At 44.3% G+C, this 12,489-nt stretch overlaps 2 protein-coding genes across 2 annotated transcripts in view; one reads left to right on the forward strand and one right to left on the reverse strand.

Moving 5' to 3' along the window:
* The window catches only part of T265_03668 (hypothetical protein), a gene marked incomplete at both ends in the record, with an annotated part of 64,024 nt that overhangs the window by 5,720 nt on the left and 45,815 nt on the right, over positions 1-12,489 (forward strand). The gene's annotated exons all lie outside the window — the stretch shown is intronic.
* Positions 1,631-7,673, reverse strand: T265_13301 (hypothetical protein; the record flags this gene model as incomplete). Its single annotated transcript, XM_009168250.1, has 4 exons — positions 1,631-1,772; positions 3,315-3,691; positions 4,031-4,139; positions 7,603-7,673. Coding segments are annotated over 4 exons (699 nt in total), but the record flags the coding sequence as incomplete, so codon positions are not given.

The following is a 12,489-nucleotide window of genomic DNA, read 5'->3' on the forward strand; positions in this document are numbered from 1 at the left end:
CCAAGACAAAGCACATCGGCTTGGCTTTTCAACCGTTGTGAGTAACAAAACCTGATATAAAAATACTCTTTCGCCAACCAATTTGATTTTAACTTGGTTGAATCCCAGCCGAACCTCGCATTTTTTATTTTCCTCAGATTGGTGTGAATGAGTTTTGCTAATTTCGTAAAATCCTGGGTTCATTGGGACACAAGGTTGAAGGATACCTGAGGACTGCGTTTACCTGGTGAGCCCGAAGAACGACGGGACCGGTGTTGAGTTGTATACAAATTTTCATCAGCCTTGTGAGTAGTATTCTCTCGTGAAAAAAGCACCACTTAGAATTTTGGAAAATTCACAAGTCGCGCTTGTTTTCTAGCCATCTGATCCTTGTGAGTTCTTAGTTGTTTCAGTCCTCTGCGCACAGATGTTTCCAACCAAGTTATAACTTATACTGACAAGTTATTTTGAATGAATGGATATGGGTGGATGCCCACTTGATCAGAAGACTAAAAAGCACTGGTTTTGACCTTTAGATCTGGTCCCTATTGATTGATTCCAAAACTCCCATTACTTTTTACCTACGAACCCCAGATTACACATGACCATTTTGAGTTCACGTCAGATTCAACTGTTTGTTCGATGATAACCATCGCTCGTGTGTGATGTCTAGTACAAAGCTGACCATGAGTAGAGGTTATATGTTGTGATGGAAAACCCAGACAGATATAACTGAAACCATTGTATCGACATGTGCCAGACAAGACATGACGATTTACATAAATAATCGCTTGATCACTCTGTTTCTATTAAGAAATGAGCCTAACATAGTACTCCAAAACGGCAGTTAAGTCTGTTTATCGGTGTAACAGTACTTTAGAATCTACTAGCTCTCTTGATATTCGGTAGACGGTCTGAGACTACATCGGTAAAAGGATTATTCAACGATTCCTGTGAATCGATTATCGCATCCGGCGGTTCGGAAGCCGGATGGTGTATCCTTGATGAATCATTGGTTATCGACTGGTCACGTGGCTGCTTATAGGGTGACTGACCTGACAGTGAGGTAAATCAAAAGCGAACTTTCATACAGAAAGACCGTAAGGTGTCAGTGCTTGTAAAAGACGATGAAATCTGAATGACCTCCGATGTAGCCACTAAACTGGGTAATGCGTGCCAGATATCAAGGTTTTCCGGCAGTGTGGTCTGGTTCACGATTCATTCCGATGAATTTCACGACCTTAAGACCACTAAGGCGCATTAGCACTGCCGCGCAGTAAACTGGCATTCGTGAGCACCTAGCACTATTTTCCCCATGAAGCCCTATCAGTGACCCCGATGTTTCACACGAATAGTTGAGAAATTTGGAGTGTGTAGCTAATCTGGTGTAATGAGAATCGATAAATTTAGTCGATTGAAGTCATCCCAGTTTTACCAAGAAATGCACTGTATATATTCGCAACGCACTACTCATAAGGTTGCTGCAAGTTCATCCACAGTTCACGAACGATTTTGCGCTTCTTGGGGCTCATCAGGTAGGCACAGTCCCCCCGTTTCCGTCAACCTTATGTTCTACTTGAAACCAAATTGCACGAAATTAGCAAATATACACTCATTTGCATACTAATTTGGTTCTTTCGAGAGACTCACCTGGAACCCATCTGAATCTCTCGTTTGTGATATCTCCAGGCAACCTTATGAGTAGTGCATTACGAATATCTACATGTATCGCGATATCTCGAATATCGTTGCGAATGAAACATGAGGCGGCCTGGTGCAGCACATTCACTTGCCTAAGAACATCATAAACGAGAGATTCAGCTGGGTTCCAGGTGAGCCTCTCAAAAAACCAAATTAGTTTGCAAATGAGTGTGTTATATATGGTTATGTTTATTTAGTTGCTTAGTTATTTATAATTCATAATTTATATACTTGAATTTATAATCATTTATAACTGTCATTTATGTCACATATGCACTTCTTGTATTTACTACTATTTATTTGTGATGGGTTTTCGGCTGCTTTGCAGGGTGTGTGCCGGGCTCTGGAGGAGAGAGTGTAGCTGGCCTCACGGTTAGTACAAACGATGGCGCACTGAGTAGCACAGCCCATATATGTGATGCCAAAAGTTCGGAAAAATCAAGTGAGACACATTGTAGACGACTTGGAAGAATCTGTAGCCTAACTTGGTGGAGCTAAACAGTCAAGTGTAAATCTATTTTGGATTAAAATGCGACTCAGTGCGAATGCAGATGAGTAACCCGTTTATGATATTATCCAACTGAATGTACTGCACAAAGATCGCTTCAAGTTTTAGTTGGTACAGTGTGTGAGGTATCGTTGTTTTCTAGACATAACACACTACTCATGAGGTTGCTGAAGACTATTCGGTAGCCCACTAACTACCACGTTATTTGTGGGTCCACAGGTTTGAATGGCTCGTCCTCATGAGGTGCTGAAGACTATTCGGTAGCCCACTAACTACCACGTTATTTGTGGGTCCACAGGTTTGAATGGCTCGTCCTTTAAACCCGACACCTTCTCATCTTCCTCATTTCTCCAACGAAAAAAATATGCACATTGCAACCATCACATGAAATGGAGTTTGGCGACGTAGAATAGTGAGTGAACTATGTTGACATTTCGTGTCGTTTTCGTCCAAACTCACCAGAAGACAGGATCGTCTGAGGATCCATCCTGTCGCACTACAGTGACCCACAGATACCGTTACGCCACGAAAATGCGAGCTAACTCGGCGATAAACTGGAATTCCTGTAGCTTCTCTGACACATGGGGAATCAATATCGTCCTCGATAGCCAATTGTTTTTGCTACGAGTAAAAGAATGCTGTTTCATCCTTTGGTTTTAAAGGACGTGACCAAAAACGCAAAAAAATGCGAGTGATAGACGTGGGAGAATGTAGAAAAGAACATTGAGATAGACGTTGTCAGGGCGCGCCCAGACAGAAGAAAAAGTACATGTGGAGAGAGTGACACATCCCCAAGGTCACCATCGGTACGACACGTCCGGAAAGTAGGTGAGTCGGCGGCTCCCACCAAACACGGCTTAGCAACACGACCAGCGTAGCGGGCCTGAGAATGTTAACAACCGGAACACCACCATTGGTTGTACGGAGCGAACAAGTGAATGACCATATTTGGCCAATTAGTCATCCTAATATTTACGCAGACGCCCTGTATATTTTGTCCTGGCAATACAGCCGTGTCCCCAATTCTTTGTCTTCTTCCTATCGCGTAGTCTGACAGGCTCAGCGCAGGCGTAACCCAATAGCTCCACCATCATTACAACACAACACGTTCCTTGAAGGAAACTACTCACAAGGTTGCTGAAAACTCTTCAACAGCCCACGACCGGTTTCACCTTTGTTATGGTCAACCAGGTGGGCACAACCCGAGTTTCCGTCCGCCTTATGGCCTAATTGAACCCAAATAGCACTAAATGCGACGCATACGGTCTGACTTCGGTACGATGCTGTGACGTGCTGCATATTGCGGGGGCGTTGTCTGACCTTGATCAACGCTGACTCGCGGTATCTGGGTTTGATACAAGGCTGTGACGCGCTGCATATTGAGGGGTGTTGTCTGTCTGGCCAACATCTAGTGGAACTGAGAGGCTCGGTGGATTTCGGGCATTCACTGGTTGTTTTCAGGAAGCTGACCTTCATGATAACAGCATATTTTCCCGAAGGAGGCTAATCCCAAGTTTGTAGAGAACTCTTGCATAGCTCACGACCAGTTTCACCTACTTTGTGGAATGATATTCTTCAAATTTCGACGAGTTTCAGTAATATTGTGAGTAGTTTCTTTCAAGGAAACACATTTTGATAGTGTCCCGATTGTTTTGTGCGGTAAATTCAGTTGAACAATAGTGAAACTGAGAGAGTCAGCTAAGATTTAGGTGACTCTCCTCGGGTTTAAAACAACCTGGTACACAAACTCATAGGAATAGAAAAAAGTCCCGTTCGGAGGCACTCGGTCAATAGTTGTTCAGTCAGGCAACGTGTGCGCAAGCGTTTGGAATGGGAACACACCTGTGAAGACCAACAGCTCCGTCCTGCGAGGCTATCCTGTCTATTGGTCGGAACTGGTGTCGAGGCATCAGCTGGACCATGTTGCTTATTGTCGAGACTAGTCAGTGCGCTGAAACCAAACAGAGTGTTTTACTCCATCTGTAGTTGATGTATTCGCAGCTCACCTCAGACCTCGGTTTCAATCCTGAATGTCGTGCTTTAGTGCCTGGTGACGGTGGATATGGTCTGTGTTGTTTGGGGTTGAGTAGGGAGAATCCGAGACTACTGCGGCGTGACAGGTAAATCACGCCGGCATACCCACCCAATGAAACCAAACTTCTGTGCTTTCAAGGAGAGCTTGAAACGGGTTTGAATTACGTGCCTTTTGCCTCTAAGGTGAAAACAGTTCTGAACGTCACGAAATGTAGTGATCTGTGAGCAACATCTAGGGTTCAACAGTACTCGCGCAATTGCCCCCCAGGTGTACAAGAATGGGGGACTTGTCGGTACGCTTATGGTTGTGGTAATAAGACGATGGTGCATCACCGCAGTATGCATCTTCTCTGCGACGATAATTTGAATCGAGTACCCCCCCCGTCCGTCATGGGATGGGAAAGCACCAGGCTGTTTTCTTCGCAAGCATTTTGGGAAAACACCTTAAGACTGAATGTCTGAGTTCATGCTCGAGCAACTACAGAGGTGCACCAAGCGGTGTTCTCCATTGATGACCACTGGAAAAGGTCGCAGTTCTGTGCTGTCGAAAGATGTTGCCTTGTAGGCAAGAGCGAAGTAAATACATCTGGCATAGACTTTCACGTAGACCATTTGGGATACAGTCGTAGTAGAATTTGACGGACGCAATGATTTCGAATGATGCACAAAAGTACTCGGTTACAGATTTCAAATGTGAAAAGCCTAAATATTTAGTGCGAAAAGACAAGGCAGCTGAGATTTGAGGAGAAAGAAATCGGGAGAGTCAAGAACGTAAAAGACTAGTGATTCTTCTACAGTATCATCACATATTTAGTATAGTATATTATAGTATAGTATAGTATAGTATAGTATAGTATAGTATAGTATAGTATAGTATAGTATAGCATAGTGTAGAATAGTATAGTATAAAATGCCGAACTCATTTCGCAATCTGCAGGTCCAAGGAGTTCACCTGTGACTACTTATATGAAACAACCTGGCTAGTCATGAGCAACGCACTTTATAAATGGGAAGATAGTCAGTTACATACTAGTCCCCCAGTGAGACGACAGTCACGAGTCTTTACTCCACATCACATACTGAAAGTTCAGAGATCGCCAACCAATTAGTATACGAGCTAAAAGCCCAATCAGTAATGTCAACAACAGGGCAACCAATCAGATGCCAGATTTGACGTCATTCCGAAGAACGTACATAAACTCACGCAAGCAGCGCATGGTCCCAGTCGGCTTCAGAAAAATGCACTCACGAGGTCACTTCGACGAGTGACGAAAAGTTTGCAACGTAGTTGCCAGGCTTACTTGACAATTCGGTCACCATACCTGATAACCATTCAGTTGGAAAGGACAAATAATCCACCAGCCTAATGTTGCACAATCACTGTTCACTCCACACTAAAGTTAACGTGATGATGTCTAAGGATTAGCTCAAACAAACACCCATAGGTACAACACAATATGAAAAGTATATTACTGGCGCACATCCCGACTGTCCGTTGTGCCTGCTCATTGTCTAGTTTCCCACCTTTCAGGCATCTGTTTGCTTTTACGGTAAAATAACAACTATTTTGTTCAAACTGTGTTTGTGATAAGAAAAACCTCTGTTCTTCCCAGTCTTCTCTTAATCTGAAATTGGAAATTTGCCGCAGTTAGCTTACAAGGGAACATTGTCAATGCGCGTTTGACTGAGCAATTCCTTCCTATTTGTGTGAACTTATATAGTTATTGAAGACCAGCTGATAGATGGAGCTGTGAGTGGCCAACTGGCACCCACTTTTTCCGGAATCTCATTGATCCGTTTCCAACTTGTGCTGCGTTGCACTCAGTAAGCTTTGCATTAGATTGGTGCGTAGAGTATCAAACGGTCGAGCAGCGACTTCTGGCGCGTAAATTTTCCGGACATTAATTCTTTGTTTGTGCTTGACTCGATAATTCTGGAGGGTAAATTATGGCTCGGTAGGCTTGATTGTGTTCCAGAAACTTGAGCTTTCACAATTTGCTCAAACTCTGTAGACATTACTAGCATCATCTATACCTCCGAAGGTAATCGGATCATAGTTTGTCGAGAACACATGCTCTAAATATCATGATTTCACCTGATTTCGCCATAACTTCACCAAAATACACTCGAATGATTGTGTGACTCACTGATCGAACAGTTTTATTTACCGGGAAGTCTGGGCTGATCGAGTTCGAATTCCTCGGCGTCCAAGCCTGAAATACGTCAACAGTTTTATTCTGGACGAGTTTTTCGTTGAGTTTCTGTGTAGTCACTAAGCGGAGCAGGCATTCAAACGCTTTGAAATGGATTCTTTCTGGACGATTACTTTGAAAGTTTTGTTGGCTTGTTTTATGCGCTTCTTAAGTAAGCTATTTCTTCCGATGACTCATCATCACATTTAGTTTCGCAGATGCAGTCCCTGGTTCTGTTTACAGCTATCACTATTGGTTGTTGATCAGGTGACTATTGATCCGTTCGCCGAACTTGGCAATCGCCTTGCTAACTTGCAGATGACTCGACACATTTTCAGCTATCCTCATCAATTTGCTTATCTGGTTGGCTTTCCACTAGACTTGTTCAGCTATCACTTTGGTTGCTGATCAGGTGACTATTGATCCGTTCGCCGAACTTGGCAATCGCCTTGCTAACTTGCAGATGACTCGACACATTTTCAGCTATCCTCATCAATTTGCTTATCTGGTTGGCTTTCCACTAGACTTGTTCGCACCACGTGAAGCCTCCTTCTTCCTAAGAGGTTGAAATCGAAGCCGAACGAACTGTTGCAACTAAAAGAAAACTTTTCACAATGCTCTCGGAACATCGAAAACGCTGACTCAATGGACAACGAAGGACGGGGGAGTCGGGTATATCATGATGTGAAGTGTTCTGTCGGTAGTACCACTTATGATTTTCAAAGGAGTATTCAGCGGCGCTGCCTTCTCCAGATCATCTCTAGACCGCCTAGCAATGATGGTTACTGGAGCGAGGAAAAAAATCGAAGACCTTAGTCGTCTCAGTTTCAAAATTTTTACATCTGAGTATGTGGTACGGTTTAGACAACAATATTTGGTCTCGGGAAACTGAGAATTCTGAGTAACAGGGAACACTGTGGAGAAAGGCTGTCGTGTCTCACGGGGATCGCCAACCTTTGTGCGTCCGTTCCACTGCTTCCGTAGAGCAAGGCAGTGGTTGAAACTGATTGGAATCAGACAACAATCACGGGACTGCTGAAGACTCTTCAAAAGCTCACGACAGGCTTTGCTCTCTTCGAGGCTCATCAGGTGGGCGCAGTCCCCAAGTTCCCACCAACCTCATGTTCTAGTTGAAGTTTGACCTGTACACCCATCTGCATTCCGACCTGGTTTTGATGGGAGACTTACCTGGGACCCAGCTGAATCTCTGGTTTGTGATGTTCCCATTCAACTGAACGTGCTACACCACGCAGCCTCATTTTTCAGTGAGCAAGATATTTGAGATGTCGCAACTGATTGCATAAGCATGATACACTACTCTTAAGGCTGCTGAAAACTCTTCGACGGCCACCGACCGTTCACCAGATAGTTGCAATCCTCGAGTTCCCGTCAACTTTGTGTTCTGCCCGATCCCGAATTGGACAGATTTCCACAAACACTCTCATTTGCACCCAACTTTGGTTTTGATGAGAGCTCCGACCAAAGTAAAGCATCAAAAAACGAGGGATTCAGCTGGATTCTGCTGAGTCTTCTATGGAAAAGCATTCATGTGCAAGTGAGTGTACAGGTTGGAAACAGGTATATTGATATAGACAGTCACAAGAGCTAATTGTTGGATTTTCTCTTTGGACAATGCTGAAAGATATAGTACATGGTATGTTGTTCAGGTGTGTTCGGAAGTTGGACAAGGGAAACCATTGAAATATGACCCACGTTTTCAGCAACCTTATGAGTGGTGCGTTCCTTCAAAGAAATTTGATGCGATATCTGGAATATCGTACAAACTGACCGCTGATGCCTTGTTTACGTAGCACATGCAGTTAAAGAGGACCTTCATAGGCGGATGATCCGGCTGGGATTCGGTTGAATCTCACATCAACGCGAACCTAATTTATGAATGAGGATATCTAGGGAATTCCGTTCAACTTAGGGTTAAGCAGAATGTAGGGTTGACGGGAATACAACGACTACACCCACTTGATGCGTCCCAAGGAGGGCGAAACATGCAGTTTGCTGTCGGAGAGTGTTCCGTCAGCAGGACCCATATTTATTAACTCGGCTCTGTTGATCTAACCATAAGTGGTAAGCGTCAGACAGGGCGAAACTTGATGCAAACATGATCCAAGTTTCATGCTTTCATTAATACGTCGAAGTGTTCTAGGATGTTCGCAAGCGTAGTTAAAGTGATCCTCAAAAGATGTACCCGTCGGCTGAAAAGTTGCACAGATATCTTGCATCCAGTAGTCCTGTGCTTTCTGTTGTAGATCTCAACATCAGAACTCACGTCTTCCATTCCAGGTCAGTAGTTTTGTTTCCGGTTTCTAAAAAGTTCAAGCTAGGATGGCTTGCACGTAGCAATAGATATACTGTAACAGTAGCTGATGACAAAGCGCACGAGCTGCCCTTCTACCGTTGCTACAAGGGTAATTCTAGCTGGTATTTTGTAAGGGGTCATTGTGTTACGTAACCATTACATGATATGTAGCTACCGTAAGGACGCCGCTGCTTGACTGTCTACTACCATCTCCGCTCTGGACCGCTCAAATATGATAACCCCTACCAACTGACTGACTGTGCCATGATTTTTAGTTTCTAATATGCGGGCCGTGTAGCCCACCTTAGATGCGGAACAGGAAAGCCTGTTTAAAGGGCTGGATCCATTCTAACTGACGGCATGGTCTTTGGTGAAACAATGGATGAATGACGATGACTCATCAATCACTTTCAGGTAACAGGTAGATGATATGAAGAAATCTAAGCACCCTTTCTGAAACTACATCAATCCTATCTACATCTAAAAAGCTTGTTGTTTTACCCACGGACTATCCAGGCATCTGAATTCAGAGAAGCTGCTGGTGAAATATTTAGCCGGCCGAAGAATATCACGTGGTTGATCGATGTCAAAAGTTCGATGAACTCATACCTAAGCCTGTTGATGCAACAGGTCGAGTGAACGGGAAGCCGTAACCAATTACGAATGTTTAAGGTCGATTTTGTGCAACTTCCGGACTGATCTGACACATGAATTCTGATCAGTTGCTCAATTAATTTAACATTGATCACTTAATTTAATAACAATTAAAGATGAAAGTCCAATTGGGGTTTCGTAGATTGAACATACGGCTGTCGGAGAAAGAAATCAGGAAAACCAGAGTGGCCCATTACTTTCGCCCAGAATAAGCTTCTAGGAAGAGTCGGGTATCTTTCTCAGGTAGAAATCAACATTCCGTAGTAGTGCAACGCTCTGCTGATAAATTATTTTGGTCAGGCTAAGTCCAGATGAAAGTTGCAAACTTTAGAATGTCTTTCCGCGTTCAGCCACTCGTGAACTCATTTAGAAAATCTGAAAATTGGTGTGGACGCTCTGATGGGTAGCACTGAAAAGAAAGGCCTTCAGTTCGGAGGCACCTACTGAGCGACACGGATTAGCCGATCACAAGCTGTTGAATATGAAAGTGAACCTTCCATTTGCGCAGAGTATTTGAAAAGTGAACATTCCTCTCAGGCTTTCTTTAAATGTCGAACAATAATGAACGAGCACCGCAAAGAGGTATCATAATTCCTGCACCAATTTTCCATCAGAAACGGAAGGCACTTCGACACCCGACCAGATGCTACTCACATGTTTCATCAGAAGTATACGCATTTGAACCATGCCTCAGAATTCGACCGGATGTTTATGCGGTCCGCTCCTCAAAAGCCACAGAACGGAATGGTCAGGAAAACGACTGCTCTACACCTACCCTGTGGAACCCTATAAGTACAAAAATAGTTTGTATGATCAGGCTTTTAACGATCGGACCACACCTTCATTATCTAAATAATCATCCGGTAGAATTCCAGGTGCATGCCGCGGTATTTATCAAGTGCTCTCAGAAGACCGATAAATATTTAATTGAGACACTCTGACAGTTCACGAACTACCTGAATAACTTAACAGCCGGTTGGATAAATAAACTGGACAGCTTAGTTCATCAACGGAGTAAGACGTATTCCCATATGATCAGACTAGCTTGGCTTTGTCGTTGATTTGTTCGCTGAGCTGGACAATTCCGTTGCAAACGTTTGATCACCAACCGAGGTGACATCACCAGTGCGTTGTTAGAGAGCTTAGTGGACCGTAGCGAGGTGTCGGTGTTTATGCGTTGAGTGGTGTTGTGTGTGTGTGTGTGTGTGTGTGTGTGTGTTTCGCTGAGCTGGACAATTCCGTTGCAAACGTTTGATCACCAACCGAGGTGACATCACCAGTGCGTTGTTAGAGAGCTTAGTGGACCGTAGCGAGGTGTCGGTGTTTATGCGTTGAGTGGTGTTGTGTGTGTGGTTGTGTGTGTGTGTGTGTGTTAATATACGTGCTGCCAGCCGGGGCTGATCTTCGATCACGATTAGTTGTTCGGTTGGTTGGTTCCATTGGTTGTTCTGCCATTATGTGTTCTGATTGATCGATGACCACTTGACGTTTGAGCCTGGCCTCCCATGCCCTCGTGCTCTGATCGATGCTAAAGTAACCTCTGTATTTGACCCCTCTGGGTTCCGGCTTGTGACTTTTGTTGGTCCGACTCCAAGGAGTTCTTTGATTCTTGACTCGTGAATCCGATATTTGGCTCGCGTTGAGTATTCCGGTGGAGGACTTGGTCCTTAGCACTTAGTGGTGCGTAAATTGGGTCCAGTTCAATGCATCGGTTGATAGAATCAGCAGTGGAGTCCCATGCTTCCAGAAATTCCTCTCCGTGTCTCGTGTCTCCGTATACCAAAATTTTCACGTTTTCCAGATTGAATTTGTGACCTTCTTGGTCTTCGTGTATAGATATCAAAGATAGAGGGTCAAGCCCCCTGACGGCCGCATTTGGTTCGTTTATTCATGTGCATAATTTCCTCCGAGCTTGTCCAAAGTAGAATTTGTTACCGTTTATTTGGTACGTCACATGTTCCTCTTGGTTTTGCCTCGGTTGTCCTTCTGTCTGGAGATCAGTTTCCTCAACGTCGCATTCGGTCTGTGGGCCACGACGATTCCTCCCCTGGTCAATAATCTGGTTGTGAGTTCAGATATATTCTGGATGTAAGTTAAAACGATCCGTCTGATCGCTTATTCTCTCTGTTACTGCTGCTGACAGCTTTTCTCCTTCAAGCTTCGCTTGATAAAATTCCTTAAATGTTAATCATTCTGGAATACTCTGGATAGAAGTTTTTCCTTCTTCCGTAATTCTTTGGTGCTGCGATGCGCCTCTGCTCTCTTGAACCGGGTGTGGACGCAGCTCTTCTTGTGGTTCACTGGATGCTTACTGTTGTAGTTTTGGATCTGATCCGTGGGTGTCTATTTGAGTCGGATCAACAAAGGTCACAAACCGGAACCCAGAGAGGTCAAAGACAGAGTTTACTCCAGTATTGTTCAGAACACGGGGACATAGGAGGCTCAAAGGTCATGTGGTCATCGACCAATCAGGACACAGGATGGTAGAGCTACCTACCACCCCCCCCCAAAAAAAATCATCGGTGAACGAAACTACGGCAGCTACAACCACTGTACGACGAGTACGCGGTTATTGCAGCTGACAATGATGATGTTGATGATGGATGGTAGAGCGACCAGTGGAGCCGACAGACTGAACAACTAATCGTGATCGAAAGTCAACCCCGGCTGGCAGCACGTATATTAACACACACACACACACACACATACACACACACACACAAAACACCACTCAGGTTACAACCACCGACAAATAGCTCCGCTCCACTAAGACCTCTAATAACGCACTGATGATGTCACCTCGGTTGGTGATGAAACGTCTGCAACGGAATTGCCCAGCTCAGCGAACAATTCAACGACCATCTATGCTGCTCGAGCTACCAACATTCTGATCTATAGCTACCTAAGGTAACCCAATAGAAAATATTGCCCCACGAATGTGGGTTACCGTGTTCGCTTGTATTCAATGGCTGATAGCCGAAAATGGACATTCTCTCGTCCGCAATGAGCACTCGTTTAGTAATACACGCCGTTGTCCATTTTAGTTTCGTTCCACTTGGACGATCTCCTCTACCGTACGTCTTCGACCCACAAAACTACAGAGCCGC

This window comes from Opisthorchis viverrini (genome assembly GCF_000715545.1).
Source record: "Opisthorchis viverrini unplaced genomic scaffold opera_v5_53, whole genome shotgun sequence".
In the NCBI taxonomy this organism is placed as follows: Eukaryota; Metazoa; Platyhelminthes; class Trematoda; order Opisthorchiida; family Opisthorchiidae; genus Opisthorchis; species Opisthorchis viverrini.